The following is a 21,156-nucleotide window of genomic DNA, read 5'->3' as shown; positions in this document are numbered from 1 at the left end:
CAGCTTTAACTTTCCTAGGTATTGAAACTGACACCAGCAGAATGGACATCAGGCTCCAAAGAAGAAACTTGATTGCATATGTCAAGACCTTAACTATTGGATGGGGAGGAAAAAAGCTACAAAGAAATGGATTTTTCCTTAGTTGGCTTCCTTCAACATGCCACAGAAGTCGTACACTGTGGCCGGTCCTTTGTTGCCCGTATGTATGCTACAGCAGCCAAAGTAAAGCAGCTCGACTATTTCACAAGATTAGAAGTAGAGTTCCGGTCAGACCTAGCCTGGTGCCATACCTACTTAGAAATATGGAATGGTTTCAGCCTGCTGTGGGGGCCCTGGTCTTTCTGTGGCTCGAATCTTTTACACTGGTGGTCCAGGTGTGAGTCACAGAAGTTTTGTGTTTTTTTTTGTGTTTTGCCTAAACTTTTCTTTATTATGTATGAAACCGGATGAATTTCCCCTTCTATATATTTATTTAGGTCTGAAAAACTAATTCCTTTTCTAACATGTATAGCTCCATATAACTTGTATTTCTTAGCTTGTGTATTAAACGGCAGTGTAGACAGAGTGTCACTCATGGACTGTCGCTGCTTACAGTTGTGTAGACAGGAGGTGTGGCTTCCTGTAGGTATACAGTGTAGTAGTGGGTCTAGCTGACTGAAAGTTTCAGATTTCTTTGCAGTGGGAAGTGTGCTTGTTCCAGAAGGTGTGTCTTACATACACAATTTTTAACATACACAATTTTTGACCTATACTTCTCAACCTGCACCTTTGGATAAGATAAGAATTGCATTATTAATATATGTCAATTTTGATACATGTCCTGGTCACATCGTAGCTGCTATACGTAATGTAACCAACAGTGTCAATAGATTCATGGATGGTCACAAAGAAGTCTAAATACATGACACGTAATTATGCAGCACTCCTTCGTCTCATGTTATTCGTATTAGCCTCTTGACTTTGCCCGCTCTTGTTTCATTTTCCGTACAACTTTGAAAACAGTGCTTTACATAACAAATGGTGTGTTTGCTTATATAGAACATAATTAAAACAAAAGAATTAATTATCAGGACACACGATAGTGTGTCAAAGTTCGTCTTATTTTGTTTGTGTTTTTCTTCATCTTTTGTTTCTTTTTCTTCTTTTTGCTCCACTCACTATAACTCACGCATGCTTTAGTTGATTGACATTACATTTGGAGGGCAGTTAGAACATAGTGCAGCAAATGTACAGTCCAATTTTTGTACAGATCGAACTAAGGAATTATGCACGATTTTGAAAACTGCAAAAGTGATCTGTTGCCATGCCTACAGGATAATCTGATAGATGGAATAGCTTGAAAATCAGTCTGTACATGAAGTTACAAACCTGTTGTGGTCGAGAAGTAAAAAACGTGTGCAAAAAACCTCGGAAAAAAATTTCTCCAGATTTCAAACCAGGGACCTCCATTCTATATACCCAAGCCCTTTACCACTCTGCCACTACCGTCAGTTGCTCACCTCACTTAATTTCTACCTTATAAATGAAAGTTCTGGTTTATTATCTCATTGACTAAATTGCTTTGGTGTTCAGCCATATAACTCTAGCTAGTATTTACTATTTAAAAGCCACATTCACTAACCAAGTTACATATTATTCATATCACACCCTTGCAAATTGACGGTAAATAAAATATGCCTTGGTTCCTCCAAATACATTATTTCCAAATATGTACTTGCATAGTACGTATCACTGTAGCTATACATTTGTTAATACATTGTACATGTAAAATTTTCAATACAGTTTTAGATTACATAGCTACAATACATGATTTTGAAGAATTATATTTCAGAAGGCTCAGTCTCACATATCAATGGTGTTTGGCCTAATTCCAAACATCTACAGCTTGTTGGTAGTTCAGTAATGCACACCGGAAAAGGCTTGCGCATGCGCAGAAACTGCCTTATAAACTGCATGGTCACACTTCAACCTTTTTTCAAGCTCATGAAGTTTGTTGTGTTTCTATTATCTTCGATGGAAGCTACCGTTAGTGAAATCATGTCACAGCTGAAGCTGATGACTGATGGAATTGCGTTGATATGCCAAGACGTCGACAGGCTGAAACGTGCGAGCTTGTTTCAGCCCAACAACTCTGAGGAGCCAGTTGACACAAGGGCTGCGGATGAAACGGCAGATGATTCTGTCCCGCCCCCTAACCAGCTACTCACTAGTAACAATAGTAGCCTGGTGACTCAAAACACTGGACCTGCCAGTAGCCAGAGCTCCATGTGGGCCGAGGAAATGGACAACCGGGACCCTTTGCTAGATGACAATGATCCAGAGGCAGGAACTAAACCAATCAACGTCATCCCAGTGACTGAGCGGACTAATACATTTCTAACCGAGGCCTTCACCTGTAAGATGACTGGTGCTGAGAGACGCGAGTTGCGTAGCCACTACACTCTACCCCAGAACGAGCTGATAAGAGCTCCCTTCCTCGATACTATGATGGCTTCGGAGTGTTCGAGTAAAGTAAAGTCAACTGACCGTTCCCTGTTCACCCTACAAGGACTGACCCTGGAGGTCATTGGCCCACTCAATCAGCTTCTAGAAGCAGAGAATGACCCAGAGCTAAACGTATCAATGGATCAAATAGGTGACGCTGTCGAGACAGCGATCACCCTCCTAGCTAATGTAGCTAACAAGACCTCACTAATGAGGAGATCCAGGATCCTGGAGGAGTATAACAGGGAACTGGTACCTTTTGCTGCAGCTCAGGAGAGAGATTGGACCAGTGCAGCCCCTTGACTCTCTGGTCCGAATTTCCTAAAGGAAGCAGCAGACTGCCTACAACAGCTACAGCGGATTAGGAAAGTAAAGTCCAAGCCAACCCAGGTTTTTCGGCAGGCCCCCTCACCGAGTCAGGGAAGAGGGGGCAGAGGACCAAAGCCATGGAAGCAGCCACAGTACTCTCGACCGGCCAACTTCAAGAAGACTCATCCTTTGGGGAAGAGAGCTCCCCGAAGAAATGACTAAAAACTGTTCCTTGTACACAGAATGTTGTAATGTTGCCAAAGTCAATTGTTATTGTCAATCCTATGTTGGCCAAAGCAAAAGGTATGGGTTCATTTTGCCACCTCAGACAGAGAGTTCTCTGAGGGTGGCAGGCAGATTGGCCCACTTTGTCAACACTTAGAAGGTGTTGACAAAGGACAGCTGGGTACCACAGGCAGTCACAGCCTTTCAAATTCCCTTTGTAGGGCAGCCAGTACAGGAGAGGAAACCAAGAGTGCCTTCCTTCCCATCAGAGCAACTAGCTCAAATAAGAGAGGAAGTCTTCTCCCTGTTGGAGAAAGGGGCTATAACCATTGTAGACAGTCACTCCCCTCAGGCAGAGTTCTACTCTGTCCTATTTCTGGTCCTCAAAAAGAATGGGCAAATGAGGCCAGTAATCAATCTTAAAGCCCTCAATCAATAAGTAGAGACCCCTTACTTCAAAATGAAAGGCTTAACCACTCTCCGAGACCTGCTGAGGCACGGAGATTGGCTGATAAAGGTGGACCTGAAGGATGCCTACTTTACAGTACCAGTGCATCCAGATCATCAATGCTACCTCCGGTTCAGTACAGAGGGAGTAAACTACCAGTTCACCTGCCTTCCTTTCGGGCTAACATGTGCCCCGTGGGCCTTCACCAAGATAATGAAGGCAGTAGTGGCCTTGCTCAGGTCATGGGGGACCAGAATGGTCATTTATATCAACGACATCTTGATTATATCAGAGTCTGCAGTGCAAGCAGGACAGCATTTGGAGGTATTAACTCACATCCTTCAAAGCCTGGACTTCATCATCAACACCGAAAAATTGGTAATGACGCCAAATCAGGAACTAGAATTCCTAGGCAAGATGGTGAACACCAACACTCTGCTGGTTTCTCTCCCAGCAGACAAAGTGAAGCAGATCCGGGCAGAGGCAGTTAGAATATCCAACATGAATACCTTGTCAACCCGCCTCTTGTCTCATTTTCTGGGGAAGCTCAGTGCAGCAACCCAAGCTATCCCCCCAGCCCCACTATTCTACCGCTGCTTACAGAGAGACCTACAAGCAGCCTTAGCAGACAACGATCAGAACTACGAGGCCCACCTAACACTCTCACAAGCTTCTCTAGAAGAGCTGTCCTGGTGGAGAGAACATCTATCCAAATGGAATGGGAAACCTCTCAAACAGAAACCAGAGCACGTGACCATCAGCTCTGATGCCTCACAGATGGGCTGGGGGACAACCTGTGCAGAGACACGCACAGGGGGAGCTTGGTCTGTACAGGAACAAGCTATGCACATCAACTCCCTGGAGCTGTTAGCAGCCACACTTGCAGTGACGACCTTCCTGAAGCATGCCTCAGGGATCTCAGTACTCCTTCAACTGGACAATGCCACAGCAGTGGCATACATCAACAACATAGGAGGCACAGTGTCGTGTCAGCTGATAGGACTGGCGAAGGAGTTATGGATGTGGGCTCTAGACAGGGACATTGCCTTGTCAGCCCAACACATTCCAGGCGTGTCCAACACTATAGCAGACATAGAATCCCAGACAGTCAGATTGGATGCTCTGCCCATGCATATTTCAAGCCATCACGGAAGCCTTCAGGCCGCTGGACGTGGACCTATTTGCTTCCAGACTGACATACCAGATACCTCGCTTCTTCAGCTGGAGTGGTGGAAGCAGCAGATGCATTCCAGCAGGACTGGGGCCCTCTGAGGGGGTTTGCCAACCCACCGTGGTGCATAATCAGCAGAGTACTGAGCCAGGTGCGCCACCAGCAGGCTCAGTTGGTGCTAATAGCGCTGGTGTGGAAGGGCCAACCTGGTATCCAGTGCTTCTGGAGATGTTGTGGGACCTTCCCAGGCTGATTGCCCCAGTCCCAGACAGGCCGTCAAGCTCCCGGATGGAGATGGCAGCTGTGTGGCCTATCTCTGGGAAAGATTCTCAAGAAGCTGCCTTTCAGAAGAAGCTACTAAACTCCTGCTACAATCATGGAGGGCCAAGTCAGCCCACTCCTATGACTCACAATTTTGAAAATGGGCCGTGTGGTGTGCTAAAAGGGGTCGCAATCCAGTTTCAGGACCTGCCTCTGATGTAGCAAATTTTCTGGCAGAATTACACAGAGTTGAGCTCTCTGAATGCCTTCAGGTCTGCCATCTCTTCTGCTCACGACCAGGTAGATGGTGTTACGATAGGCAAGCACCCCATGATATGCCGGGTGCTCAAGGGAGCTTTCAATGCCAGACCACCCTTGCCACGTTATACAGCAACCTGGAATGTACAGACGGTTTTACATTACTTGGAGAACTTGGGACCATCTGCATCTCTGTCACTCAAGCCCCTCACCTTCAAGCTGACAATGCTATTGGCATTAACCAGGCCATCTCGTTCTGCAGATATGGCCTCTTTGCAGATAGACCACTAACAGTTTAGCCCCGAAAGCGTGGTGTTTCTCCCAGCAGCACTGGCGAAGCAATCAAGGCAAGAAAGCCACTTAAAGAATCATTTTTTCCTTCTTTCCCGCATAACTCTGAGCTCTGTCCAGTAGAGACCCTCAAACAGTAGGAGGCTGCAACCTCTACACTTAGACCCCGCAATGTTAGCAACTTACTCGTTGCCCTGGTCAAGCCTCACAAACCTGTATCCTCAGCAACCATAGCCCAATGGGCTTAGGCTTGCTGGCATCAATGTGAGTGTTTTCTCAGGCCACTCAGTCTGAGGCGCCTCGACCTCAGCTGCTGCAGGTGCTGGTATCACCACAATGATATCCTTAAGGCAGCAGACTGGAGCTCAGACTCTGTCTTCAGGAGGTTTTACTACCGTCCGATAAATGACCCAACCTTTAGAAGATCGATACTAACTTCAGGTTCCACTGAAACATAGAGGTCATGTGTACTGGAGCTCGACTTCACAAGGAGTAGCTTGGAAGCTACAAACAACACCATTGATATGTGAGACTGAGCCTTCTGAAATATAATTTCCAAATGGCTCAGATCATGCAATTATTGCATGCTATTTGGAATTATATGAAAAAGGTGAAGTCAAGCATATCAATGGTCCCACCCACCCATTTCCAGTATGGACTCGCTTTCAAAAGGTCGAAGTGTGACCATACGGTTGGGTATTTATAAGGCAGTTTCTGCGCATGCGCAAGCCGTTTCCGGTGCGCATTAAGTAGAACTGAACTACCAACAAGCTGTAGATGTTTGGAATTAGGCCAAACATCATTGATATGCTCGACTTCACCTTCTTCATATAATTCCAAATAGCATGCAATCATTGCATGATCTGAGCCATTTGGAAATTATACAGTACAAGTAGTTAGATAACCCATTAAAACAACTTCATGATTCGTTCCACCTTTGTACATACGTACTGAGGCTTTTATAGGTTTTCATTTGGCCAACTCGATAACGGCTATGGCTATGGGCTTGATTTTTCACTGTTCGACGTCGTTTCGTCCTGAGACATGCCTTTTGGCATACCGCAGTGCGTACAATGCACACATCATGGACTTACCTTTGTCCTCCTTTGTGTCCATTTCTTTTTGGTAAAAAAGCCCAAGGTGTCAATTCACAGCAGCGCGATGCATGACTTTCCTACAGTATGTTTGTAAACGGGAATCGTCCGTATTTTCTGTGGTGACTGGATTGATTGCAGAGACGATTCTAACACTGTTCTTCGTTTGTAACGCTGTGTAACGGGCTGAAAATAGCTGAAAGCAATCCGTAAATGCGGCTGCACTTTCAAAGCAGTAATTGATAGTTGGGGGCACACGAATTGTCATATTCTCGTGGTGACTGGATTGTTGCAGAGGCACTTCTTCTACTGTTTTTCGTCTGTAGTACTGTGTAACGGGCTGAACATAGCTGAAAGTGAAGCGTAATGGCCACTGCGCTTTCGAAGCAGTATTTGATAGCTTGACTGCGTCCGTTCAGACGAAAACATTAATTCTGGCGCCATCCTTTCTTTTGATGCAGTATGTGTGGGTTCACCAGTCATAATAATCTAATCAAAAATAGCCAAGCTGTAAAAAAGGTGGGGCCCCTAAAAAGGCCATGGTGAAAAAAGATGTGAAATCCAAGGTGGCAGCCAAGAAATGGCTGTGATGGTAGGTTAATGGTAGAAATTTTAATAACGACAATTCATGTGAATTTGTATTTCGGCACCAAATTCACTTGGATTGTCGTTATTAAAATATTTACCATTAACCTACCATCACAGCCATTTCTTGGCCGCCACCTTGGATTTCACATCTTTTTTCATCATGGCCTTTTTAGGGGCCGCACCTTTTTTACAGCTTGGCTGTTTTTGATTAGATACCACTTCTTTTTGTATTTGTATACCCCAAAGCCGCCGGCTTTGGGGCTTTTTAAACTTTTTTTTGTAGCTGAACTGCTGAACTTTCTACAGGGTGATTTGTTTGTAGCTGATCTCTCTACAGGGTGATTTGGTTGGAACTGAAATCTCTACAGGTTGATTTGTTTGTAGCTGAAGTCTCTACAAGGAGTTTTGTTTGTAGCTGATCTCTCTACACGGTAATTTGTTTGTAGCTAATCTCTCTACAGGGTGATTTGTTTGTAGCTGATCTCTCTACAGAGTGATTTGCTTGTAACTGAATATTCTATATTGTGTCTAGTTTCTAGCTGATCTCTCTACGGGGTGATTTGTTTGTAGCTGATCTCTCTACAGGGCGATTTGTTTGTAGCTGACTCTCTACAGGGTGATTTGCTTGTAACTGAATTCCCTATATTGTGTCTAGTTTCTAGCTGATCTCTCTACAGGGTGATTTGTTTGCAGCTGAACTCTCTACAGGGTGATTTGTTTGTAGCTAATCTCTCTACAGGATGGTTTCTTTGTCAGTGAACTCTCTATAACGTGACTTGTTTCTAGCTGATCTCTCTACAGGGTGATTTGTTTCTAGCTGAACTCTCTACAGGGTGATTTGCTTGTAACTGAATTCCCTATATTGTGTCTAGTTTCTAGCTGATCTCTCTACAGGGTGATTTGTTTGCAGCTGAACTCTCTACAGGGTGATTTGTATGCAGCTGAACTATCTACAGGATGATCTGTTTGTAGCTGAATTCTCTACAGGGTGACTTGTTTCTAGCTGATCTCTCTATAGGGTAACTTGTTTCTAGCTGAACTCTCTACAGAGTGGGTTCATTGTAGCTGAACTCTCTACAAGGTGACTTCTTCTAGCTGATCTCTGTATAGGGTGACCTGATCTCTCTGTAGGGTGACTGTTATCTAGCTGAACTCTCCACAGGGTGATTTGTTTGTAGCTGAACTCTCTACAGGGTGATTTGTTTGTAGCTGAACTCTCTACAGGATGGTTTCTTTGTAGCTGAACTCTCTACAAGGCGACTTGCTTCTACCTGATCTATCTAGATGGTGACTTCTTCTAGCTGATCTCTCTACAGGGTGACTTGTATAGCTGAACTCTCTACAGGGTGATCTGTTCATAACTGAACTCTCTACATTGTGATTTGCTTGTAGTTGAAATCTCTTGTTTCAAAGTAGGGTAACTTGTTTGCAGCTGAACTCTCTATAGGATGGTCTCTTTGTAGCTGAACTCTCTACAGAGTGATTTTTTTTTGTAGCTGAACTCTATATAGGGTGATTTGTTTGTACCTGAACTTTCTACAGGGTGATTTGTTTAAACTGAACGCTCTGCAGGGTGATTTGTTTGTAGTTGATCTCTCTACAGGGTTTCTTTGCAGCTGAGATCTCTAGTTACAGGGTGACTTCTTCTAGCTGAGCTCTCTCTTGTTTCTAGTTGATCTCTCTACAGAGTAACTTGTTTGTATAGCTGAACTCTTTACAGGGTGGTTTTTTGGTTGCTGAACTCTCTACACGGTGACTTGTTTGTAGCAAAATTCTCTACAAAGTGACTTGTTTGTAGCTGAATTCTCTATAGAGTGACTTACTTGTAGCTGAACATTGTATAAACTATAAAATGACTTGTCTGTAACTGAACTCTCTACAGGGTTACTTGTATGCAGCTGATCTCTATAGGATAACTTGTTAGTATAGATGAACTCTAGTTTCTTTATAGCTGAACTCTCTCCACAGTGACTTGTTTGTAGCTGAATTCTCTAGAGTGTAGCCGAACTCTCTACAGGGTGCCTGACTTGTTTATAGCTGAACTCTCTTCAGTGTGACTTGTAATGTTCTGATTCTTCTGAATCACCACAGCGATATATTTGTAGCTGAACTCTCTATAGGGTGACTTGCTTCTTAGTGAACTGTCTATAAGATTAACTGTTTGCAGCTGAACTCCCTACAGAATAACTTGCAATGTAATAGAATCCTATAATGGAGTAAATAAACTAGCTGAATGCTCTATTAGGGTGACTGTTCTATTAGAGTATCTCGATCTCGCATTTGCTACACAGAGTTGGCTTTCGAATCATAACTCAGTGGTTTGTACTCCGATTCTTCTGTACTACTGCAACGACTTTCTATGAAGATTATTCCAGCTGTACACCGATTTTCAGCTCATTGCTCTAAGCGGTTTGCCTAGTAGGCATAAAAATTAATACTTTTTTATTCATAAAAATCGATCGCGTAATTGTGATACAGGTTGGGTTTTGTGTCATATCTCCTATGTACTCTAATATCTATGTCTCCATGGTCTTTATCTCGATTCCTTTCAAACTACCAAAAGGCACTCCTACGATGGTTACTCCATCTACATAGCAATTTTCAACTTATTCTATGAAGCGGTTTACCCTGTAGGCGTGACAACAAATCGATCTTGTTTTATGCGAGTAATTGGTCATCTTGAACCATTTACCGGATTTCCACCAAATTTGATACTAGGATTCGCCTTTGGACTCCCTTTCTGTGTGCCAAATTTCAAGGCGATCGGAGTATGTGTTTGCATTTTATAGCAATTTTTTCAAGTGTGCAAAAAGACGAAGAAGAAAAAAAAACTGAAACTTTGGCAGCTTGTATCTCGGAAATGGCTGGAGCGATTTCCTTCAAATTCGGAATGTAGACTCCCATAGCTGGCGGGCAACTCTGTAGCAAATTTGGTTCCAATCGGATAAGGGATCACTGAGATACAAAGGTGTGAAAATGACGTTTTCTTCCTGTAAATATACCTATGGTGTGGCACGCCGGCTTCTTGGGCCACACAACACACTATCGTGTGTCTTGATGATACAAATAAAGTAAACAAACAAAAATTAGGAATTTTAAGTTCGATTAGGGATCATAGAAAAAAAAAGTAGGGAAACAAGGAAGGCAGATATACTATATAGTGAATATTTAATCCCTATACCCCAAGACCAAGACTGAATTAGGGATTAAATGTTCACTAGTATATCAACAGGTGTGGGTGACCTCCCTTGTTTCCCTACTTTTTTTTTCTATGATCCCTAATCGAACTTAAAATTCCTAATTTTTCCTTAAACTTGTACATATATGTGTAGTATACTGCGTGTACACAAACACTCACATTTTTTTCCTTTTTATTATGCTAGTAATCAAAGCTATTACTCCTCCTATGAGAGAAATGATAAACAAGACAATTGTCACTGCAGTGTAGATAGTCCTAACTTCTGAAGGTAAAGGGTTTTCGCATAGTGGGAGACATAGTCCGCAAAACACTCCAAAGTCATCTGGACATGGTAGCATTGGAGCGTCTGATACAGTCAAATTAGCACCATCATCAAAGCTACTGCAATCTGTAAGTGAAAGATTAAACATATTTTCAACAATCCTCCATTCTGCAGCACACTGATTATCATGAATCTGAACACATTCTTCACTTAGTGATAATGTACTATTGCTGTTATTATTAAGAAAATCATGACAGAGAAAACTGACTGCATTGCAGAAAAAATTTAATCCATCCTCAGTACAGTGTCTGTTTCCTAGCATTGCTCCAACATTATATACCGAATACAGGGCTGTTACCTCTGACATATCACAATCATCACATGTTAAGCACAAGCTTTCATTTGAGATGGATTCACATGCTTCCAGTAGCATGTTGTCAGATGCAATATCTTGTTCTACTCCAGCATGTACCTGTATATGTACAATATCATAAGATCATATATGTGTGAATTACAGTGGAACTTCTACATAACAGTCGCCAGACATATGAGACTATAATAATTGTACGACAAAATACGTGTCCCTATACTAATTACCAACAAGCAATGTAAAAAGTCCTACACACGGAGTATGATATCAATCTACTTACTTCGGCTGTTGGAAGCACATGGATGGCTTTTCTGTTTTATTCATTATGTGATAGGCAACACAAAATCACTGATGTACCATCACAAATTGGCACCAGCGAAAAGAAATGATACACAAACGAGAACAAAAGTAAGTTGATGTATGCATTGCACATACTGTGGTATGCCAAAAAGGCACCTGTCAGGCTGAAACAACGTCTAACAGCTAAAATATTTAACTTGTAGCTTAATCATGCTTGTCTGAAGGAACAGTCAGCCAGCCAGCCAGCCAGTCAGTCAGTCAGCAGTCAGTCAGTCAGTCAGTCAGTCAGTTAGTCAGCCAGCCAGCCGGCCGGCCAGTCAGTCAGTCACTAGAAAATTCATTAAACAAAAATTTCATAGCAACTTATAGTGCACTTTTGGAATTGATTATGCCTAACCAATACTGCCAAGGTGCACATGAAGGCATGAAGGTAATATGAAGATGATTTCTAGTCAATATTTGTGCAAGTCATCCTATTCTGTAATATCATACTGATATATAGTTCTCCTTACCATAAACTTCCAAAATGGTATCACAATTTTTAAAATTCATCACTCAGTGATACATAGGTGCAATTGTAATGAAATTTTCAGGTAACATTACTCAATCTATGCTCTACAGTGCACTAACAGTGACAAGCAATTCAGTGATTTTAATGAGAATGTGGTAGATAACTTCATTTCACTGCCATGTTTCTTTAAAATGTATGTACCTATTGATAGTGACTGATGCCATACCTTTTATGTGATTATCATGTGTAATGAAAACTTTCTACACAGCATTTTGTTCATTGCTGCTTTAGTTCAATTTCCATTAACAATTATATGGTTATTACCAAAAATGTATGTACCCACACATATTTATAGCTATCATAGTAGTTTTTACTGTACAGTACATACAATTATCATGGAATAAAATTACAGAAGGGTTTTAGGATAGATTGTTTACTTTGGGATATAATGTATGCATGGAAAAATGGATTTTGTCAGCTGTTTACACCTATCTTTCGGTGTGACTTATATACTTTCTTGTATACTTTTACTTTCTTTTCTAAGTCTGGACCTGCTGTGTAGCCTTCTAGGTATGCAAACATGTACTGCTTTACCTTGCGGAAATAGTTTTTGATATTCTCGAGCATCAAGTCCATTGGGAACATTAGTACGTAATCGTGGTAAAGTGTAATTTGTAAAGCTTCGTGTATATCGCTTTGCTTGACCCCAACATCTTTCTATGGGGTTAAGCTCGCAATGAAACTTTGGTAACATGATGCAAATGTGTCCACGATCATGTAGAAAATGTTCTAGTTTGGTCATTTCATTCATGAAGTCAGGATGAGTCGAGATTTCTTTCCTCATGTCTTCAAGTTTCATTGATTTTTTGTATTTGCCTCTTTCAGTTAGTACTTGAATAAGGCCCTTTGGAATACCAATATTAAAGACCATTCGCTGGGGTCTCTCATCCCATTCTGTGTCACGTAAGCGTGGCTGCTTGCCCCCAGGCTTGGCATTCATATTGTTCACATTTAATGCATCATCGGCGTAGGCATTGTGACAACTGCTGTTGTCAAACACCCATACCACACGATATCCTAGATCTTTCGGATACTTAATATCAGCTATTTTTATTGCATGTTCCATTTGAGTGAGGAATTTGTCTGAGGTCCAATAACCTTCTCGACTCTCTCCATATTCCAAAAAAGTGACGAGCTTCTTTTTTAATGTTGTTCCCATATGTGTGTTCAGCCAGAGAAAATTCTGTGTCACTAAGATGAAGGTAACCATTAAACTCATCAATAAAGTCTGATACCATTATACCGGAACCTTTGCTTTTAGGCTTAATTGCAAAATTATCCTTTTCACCCCATTGTGTCCCTTGGTCTTCATTAGCTGAAAATATGGATTCATCATGGAATAACACAATAGTTTTCTGTAATTGCTCTTCAGGTGGACATCTTAAATCTTCTGGTAGGCACTGGGCAGCTTGAGGTGTAGGGGCATTATCTTTGTTTATAAATCCAATTGATACCATTTTCTGAATGAACTTTTTACGATAAGCAACTACGTCCTCTCTCTCGTGGCCGTCAATATAAACACCTTTCTTTTTATCTAACACTTTAAAATCAAGATGGTGCAGCCATCTTCTTGCAGCATCAACACTTATTTTGCGAGGAAATCCAGGCTCGAGCACACTATTGGGTAAAAGTTCGTTATTTACCCACTGGCAAAATGAAGCAATGGTCATGTTGGGTTTACCTTTTACATTAGCATTTTCCCTGACATACTTTCTCACATGCTTGTTTAACTCCTCATTTTGTCCCAAGACTCCAGTCCGCTGGTACTTTCCTTGCAGTGAACCTGGAAATGATCCATCATTGCATAAAAAGGTTCCCCTCCATTCACGAACAGTTCGTTCACTTTTTCCAACTAAATCACCTATCACTTTAGCAGCAAACGTTAGCTGAAGGCCTAAAATGTTTACTATTAGATAGTGCAGCAACAGAGACAGTGACATTAGATCGTCTCTGTCAAGTGAGTTTACCCAGTCTTTTGCATGGCCATGGATTAATTCATCCTCTGTTGCAGTTTCAGCTGGTGAAGTGTAGTCTTCATCATCTTGGGAATCATAATCACTGAAAGTGGGTACAATCTCTTCAGCTGTCTCACTATGATCTCCAGTTGCAGGCACAACGCTTTCAGTTGAAACAGTACTCACTTCTGTGGTCTCATTTTCTGACATGTCACCAGAGTTTAAAGTACTAGAAAGTTCAAGAGCAGGGTCTGTTATATGTTCCTCAATAATAGAACTTGTTTTATCTTCAGAAATACCTTCATTCGATTTGGAGGAACATTCTTGTGTTTTACCATAGATACTAGAACATAATGCAATACATTTTACGGTTACGGGCTCGATACAGTCACGTGATGACATTTACGAGGCACAGCAGCATTTTCAATAGGCACAATACATTATTGTCGATTTCGCCCAGAGTTTTCTCGAAAACAGGTGGCTTGTTCAATTCGTTCATACCTTTTTTACACTCTCGAAGGTATAAACTTTTCTTTAGTATAGCATGTATCGCTAGACTTGTTTTCACAAAGCCAGGAAAACCCCCACAGCCACTACCGTCATGTAGCCATTCTTTCGCTTCGCTTACGGAAAGTAACTGCTGTACAGTGCTAAAAATAATTATTTTGTATTCATTACTATGTGGCGAAACTGTTCAGCACTTCTAAAACTTCGTATGTAATACGCACTATGCACTAAAACCCCCACAGTAGTTTTTGAACACAAATTTCGCGTTCCTTCCTTCACACCTTCGGTTGTACGAAACGACTAACCTTCAGTCACGAACCAGTAAATAGCTGAATCCTTTAGCAATGATTTAACGCTTTATAAAACCTGTAATAGTAGTCTCAGTGTTAAGAACAACTGCAGTTTGTACACTTGGTAACGTTGCCATAAATCACGTGACCGTATCGAGCACGTAACCGTAAAATGTATTGCGTTTCCAATCCATTATGTATTCTAGTATCTATGGTTTTACATTTCTTCTGGCGGTGTGCTCTGGCTACTCCCAGCTGTAAACTTCTTTTTGACTTAGGTGGCATCAATAACAATCATCAAATAAACAACAATCACCTGTAGAGCGAACTTAGACACGTTTCTATCATTCAACCATAGATAATACACGAACATGGATTGGAAACGCCCGTATTATTTACGTAGTGACGTCATAGAACATCCTCGTTACGGTGCGCCAATTTGTTGCTAACGAAATTGTAGTCGTTCCAGCTGAACATTTTGTTTTCTTGTACGCAACAAATTAGTGTTAGTTGTTTCTAATTAGTACAGTAATTATCAGCACAAATTGAAGTTCTGAATTGGCCTATGGCATAGCTAACAGCTGAACAAGGAACCACCAAACATCACGTTTCAATACAGAACAAGGTCAGTGTAAAACTTTGAGCAATTTTCCTGGTGATGTTTAGCATAGAATATCAGTTCCATTATGTTTGTTTGTTTCTTTGTAATGGGTAAGGTGGCTTTAGCTAAATAAATTATTGCAATTTCGTTCCATAGCTGTACTATACTCAATAATGGGTAAAAAAATAGCTTAACTTTGGGCAATTGTTTTGTAAAGGCTATGTGTAAATTTAATTCTAAGTATATTAAAATAGATTTGGCAGTGTCTCTGTAGTGGCGTGAGGCCTTTTGAAGTTAACTGAAGTCATTATAAAATAGTAAAAGTTAGATTTTTTGTATAGCCTATAGATATGTTAGGAATGGATGTGGTAGGTCTTCTGTAAACTTATGAAGTCATTATATACTTTCAAATAGGTGATGGCAAGAATAGGAAGGATTCGCAAACATGAGAAAAGAATAAAACAAAGTTTACTTGGCCGTCCAGTTGGACGTCCACTGAAGCATAAAAATGTTCAGGTGCATAGCTACTTGTAGTTCTTTCATTGATTAGATACATGTTTTTCAGGTAACACCAGATACTTTCAATGACATGAAAGAATTAAAGCTTCCATCATCTCTGTGTAATTGGTACACCAACTCGTCATCTGACTGTCAACATATTTTATTTAAGACACAAGAACAATGTAGCTCTAAACATGCTGTAACTATATCTCACTCTTTAAAAGTGACATCAGATCTATCCTGGTCTTTGACTGTCCATGGCCAGATTGTTGAGTGCCCAGCGTTAGTAGGAGATCCTGAAAGACTTACCATCACCTCACTACTTAGGTTGCTGCATAAAATAGATTCATTTAAAGTGTGCCCTGGTCATCCTGATAAGCAATTTGTACAAATGGCAAAAGCAAAAGGGGGTATCTTTATGTCACAGACACCACAATCAGCATCTGCAGTTTTAGATACAAATGGTCTACATTGTTTGAATGGGCATGTTTATGATGAAACTATTCGATCTACTAAGTGTCACATTTTGGTCCAGGGTGCCAAGTGCCCTGAGTGTGTTGGCTACAGAACCACTCTACGAGTTTTGTATCATAAATGGTTAAAGCAACAGGACCATCCAGTGCATGAAAAAACAAATGACAGGTGGTTAAACCCTCCACAATTAAGGGACAGATTACAATTGACAAGATCAAAGTACCAAGTAGAAAGGAAGAAAGTGGATTATTTGAAACAGAAGATCAAGGAATGCAATGATAGTTCAGCCATCCAAGTAGATGATGAGTTACATGAAGGTTTGAGCCACATTATGAGGGATTATGCACGAAAAATCAAACAACAGTATGAGCCAAACAGTTTTCATCACTTGTTTTGGCAACAGCAAGTAGAAAACATGCAGAAAGTACCAACCCAGCGACGATGGCATCCCATGTTGGTACGTTGGTGTTTACACCTACACATGCTGTCTCCAGCGGCTTATGATGCCGTACAACATGTCCTACTTCTGCCTAGCAACCGCACACTCCGTGATTATACTCACTATATCAAGTCTGAGACAGGCATACAAAGTGAAGTCACCATGCAGTTGATGAATGAAGCAAAGATTAAGACATCAGAAGAATGGGAAAAGTTTGTTGCTGTGGCATTTGATGAGATGAAGATTAAGGAAGGCATTGTGTACAACAAGCACCAATGTAAAATTATAGGATTTGTTGATTTAGGTACAACAAACAACCATCTATCAGCCTTTGAAAATTCTATCGATCAACCACAGAATACACTGCCTGTTGCTAAACAAATGTTTTCAGTTATGGTGATAGGGATTTTTACCAGCCTTTGTTTTCCATATTCACACTATCCTACAGCTGGAATCATTGGTGAAAAGCTATTTCCAATTATTTGGGAAAACATCCAAGCCTTAGAATGTGCTGGATTTAAAGTAATGTCGCTAACTGGTGATGGGTGTAGTGCTAACAGGAAATTTTTCCGTATGCACAAATTGGCTGCTGGAAATACAGATGCATCAAAGCCCACCAATAAAATACGAAATCCATACAGCAAAGAGGAACGCCACATTTATTTCTTTGTTGATGTTCCACATCTTGTCAAAACAGTGAGGAACTGTTGGTCCAACTCATTTGGACACAGTTACTCTAGAGCTCTATGGGTGAGTATGAATATGTGACTTGTATAGCTACATATAATCACTGTATAACTGATTAGTTAACTCTCCTTTTCAGATTAATGACCACTACATAAGCTGGCAACACCTAAGAAGTTTATACAACCGACGGTTTGATTCTGGGATGTCTTTTTTGACAAAACTGACTTTGGAGCACATTAATCTGAATTCATACTCTCGTATGAGAGTCAACTTGGCTGCTCAAGTATGAAGCCTTTATGATTATAGTATGATTATGTATACTATGTAGGTACTTAGTAAGTCTGTCGCAGATTGCTTGGATTACTACTCTGAAGCTGATACAATTGAAACACAGAGATTTGTAAGGAAGTTTGACAGATTCTTTGATATGATGGACTCACGCAACTTGGAAGAGGAATTTTGCAAAAAGAAACCAGATTTGAAAGCATACAGGAAAATTGATGACACACGTTTTGAGGTATACAAAATGAATACACAAACTAATATTACTGAATATAATTTGCTTGAAATTTAGTGGTTGAAGTCAGAAATGCTGGGCTACATAGATGAATGGAAGAGCTGTGTGAGCAAGAGGGAGGGGTTCACTGCTGACCAGAAAAGAAGAATGCTGCTAAGTGAGGCAACAATTGAAGGATTGCAAATTGCGGGTTACTCTATATAGACTACCGTACAATACAAAATATTTTGGCAGTAGAAAACTTGGCATATTGACTTTGATATTCACAATATGTTGCAAGCAAAATATTTGCACCAAATTTTATCTCACCAAAATTTTGTATTGTACGGTATTGCTTTGTTGACTTTATCATATTGTGTGCAGTTCAATCTTTTTTAAAAGTTGCTCCATTTCTCTTGAAACAACCTGGAGTACAATACTTATATTCATCAAGGTTTAATCAAGACAATGTTGAAGCATATTATGGGCAGCATAGATCCAAGGGTGGAAGAAATGATAACCCAACAGTTCAGCAATTTTGTGATACAGCTGTATCTTTAAGGCTGCAAAGGTCTGAGATGATTAAAAGTCTTCGCCTAAAAGATGGCACTTTAGAAATTGATGAGACCCCTCTTCCCAAGCGGAAGAGGTATAACTAATTCCCAAATAACTTACTGTATAAGGGTCACCTACAGAAAATAGTTGGTATTGAACATGATAAATATATAATCATTATACAGTTGAAACATTATACAATTTAATCAAGCAGCACTTTTGCTAAGCTCCTTTCGTAATCCCTTTTTCTTTTTTGTAGATGTAGCTTCAGTCTGTTTATACTTTTCCATCCAGCACTTCGATATGCTATGACCTCTGATAGTGAGCCATATGGTAACTATGTGAGTAAGTAGTTCCATGTCATAACTGGTGGGATCATCATCCATCTGTAGTAAGCTCCATCGAAATAAAACATCATCATCTTCACATATGCTTGTTACTATTACCTGCTTTGTATCTCCATCTACCTCATCACCGAATGTTGCTACACAAGTACTATACAAATGTTCATGAAGCATCCCGTTCATTGTATTCTCAATGGCAGCAAATAAGCAGTATGCTTCATCTGACACTTTGAACAATCCTCCCCTGTTTACCTTTACAATCCATTCCTTTGTATAGTCATAAAATGATGATTCTGGGCCATCTATTTCCATCTTGCTCAAGCCTTCAATAAATCTAGCAGACTTTTCACCTGAAACCTTTGTAAACCTTTTCTTGAGTTTCATTGCAACATATCCGCATGCGTACCTTAAAATATTTTCCTCATCTTTGGACATTGGGCATGGTTCATTTACGGTCACCAGAGTGGTATCTAAAGAAAAGCTCCGCTTAATAATTTGTTCCAGCACTGTTTCATTCACTAGTTCTGTTAACATGGGCTCATCTGCACAACCATGATGGTTTATTTGGTGCAGAAATTCACACCATAGTTTAGGTAATACAGTTGCCCGCTGGTGAGCGTATTGCACCCACATCCTCTCTCGCAATTTTGTCATTGTCATAGGCTCTGTATGTTTTAATGGAGAAAACAATTGCCGGTAAAGCCTTGATGCAAACACTTTAAATGATTCTTGTGACGCTGGTGTCTGCAAGCTGGATACTAGGTCATTGGACAGTCGCTTGATATTAATGGCTCTTGCTGAGTTTATCTGGAGCTCTTTCCTTTGGTGAACATTAACTACAGCACTATAAACTACGCTAACTCGTTCTTCTAATGTAGTGGTGGGCGTACCCCCCAAATGTGACGACGCCATGAAATATCAAACTAGCGAAACAACAGCGAAATATACACTATACACACTACATTTTTCCTAGTCAATAGCTAGTCTTCGACAACTACATTGGTTAGTTACCGCCGCGAAACCGAACCGTAACGAGGATGGGTAAATATTTTAATAGGCGTTTCCAATCCATGTTCGTGTATTATCTATGATTCAACAATAGTAGCGTGGGGTGCACATTAAATAGAATAACGTGGCAACGGGCTTTTTAAAAAAAACTATACCAATCGATAGCCCATCAAAAATTATGCAAAAAATGTATGGGTTGCTAAGGGAGTGTTATAGGAAAATTTGGAGTTATTTAGCTGGAAAGTTTTGGAAGTTTATGGTAAGGAGAACTGTAGATATGTTAAGGAGAACTGTAGATATGTTATAACATATTTTCTGATATTGAAAATGATTGTACGTGAATATAGAACCATAGATATTAGTAGTATATACTATCTATGATAGAACACAGTGTCGTAAGTGGGACCGGTCACCAGGATTATCGGGTTGAATTTTGTCTGTGTCAAGTGGCTTTATTGAATATCTGGGTGACCCAGATGAGTGATCATAAATAAACAAACTGATGGGAATACTACTCAAGAAACTTATGTGAAGCTATGCCCAGCATTCAGGAATGTGCTTTACGGTCTGTAGGATACACGAAGCCATGCTCACTTAATGGGATCATACACTACTCTCTGTGGGCAAGCATGGCATCCCACCCACTTAGCGGGCTGCTTGTAGGTAACTATTCTGGCATCAAGTGAGCCCACTTTATGGGAATTGTGGGTGGCTGTACGTAGCTGCCTGTAGACTTACTTGGAGGCACATCCACTTATCGATCATTGATAATGTGTGCTTTGGTAGCTACTTGTTTCTTGCAGATGATTCTTCCTATAGTCTGTAAAACTATGCTATAAATGCAGGACTATATAACTAGCAGAGCTTGGTATACTTGAGGACTTTTTAAATCTAGCTTCTGATTTATGCCTCTGTACCAGGTCACATTTAGGTCAAATCTGGGTCCCATACAGATTACTATTTGGGTCAGTGGGTCAATTGGGCAACAGTACTGACCCATCTACAATCCTGGTTCCATGTATTCTGTGTGTCAGAAATGTGTATCAAAACATGTCGCACTTACCTGAACACTCCACGAACACAGAATCATAATCTAATAGTCTAATGTACAAAGCCTATCCCACATAATTTTCTAATAGTGATCTAAATCAAATGTGAGCCTAAAATTTAACATGGCACACATACTTTTGCCCTATACAAGGGGATTTGCAAGATTTTAAAATAGCATTTCATACATTAATGATTCTAAGAACCATCGATTGACAAGCAACCTACAATAAAATTTTGAAGCATGTATGTGTATGGTGGATAGCTACGTACATGGTCTCATTTATTTCTTACTTCAAGTACTGTTTATTAATTAATAACCCATTGATTGGGATGAATTGCCAAATTGTGTGTCATGCTAATCTTACTATACACAGAATTACCTAGTAACCACATATCTACAAGTACAAGTGAAACAAGG

General features: G+C 40.5%; 1 protein-coding gene across 1 annotated transcript in view; it reads right to left on the bottom strand.

The window, feature by feature from the left end:
- LOC136250777 (uncharacterized) overlaps positions 1–21,156 on the bottom strand; it is a 61,053-nt gene that overhangs the window by 21,950 nt on the left and 17,947 nt on the right. Inside the window, exon 3 of the mRNA XM_066043064.1 lies at positions 10,488–11,062. Within this exon, the coding sequence (XP_065899136.1) occupies positions 10,488–11,062 (575 nt within the window). The remainder of the gene's footprint in view (positions 1–10,487; positions 11,063–21,156) is intronic.

Source organism: Dysidea avara, chromosome 3 (assembly GCF_963678975.1).
Source record: "Dysidea avara chromosome 3, odDysAvar1.4, whole genome shotgun sequence".
Taxonomy (NCBI): Eukaryota; Metazoa; Porifera; class Demospongiae; order Dictyoceratida; family Dysideidae; genus Dysidea; species Dysidea avara.
This window is presented reverse-complemented; position numbering and strand designations above follow the sequence as displayed.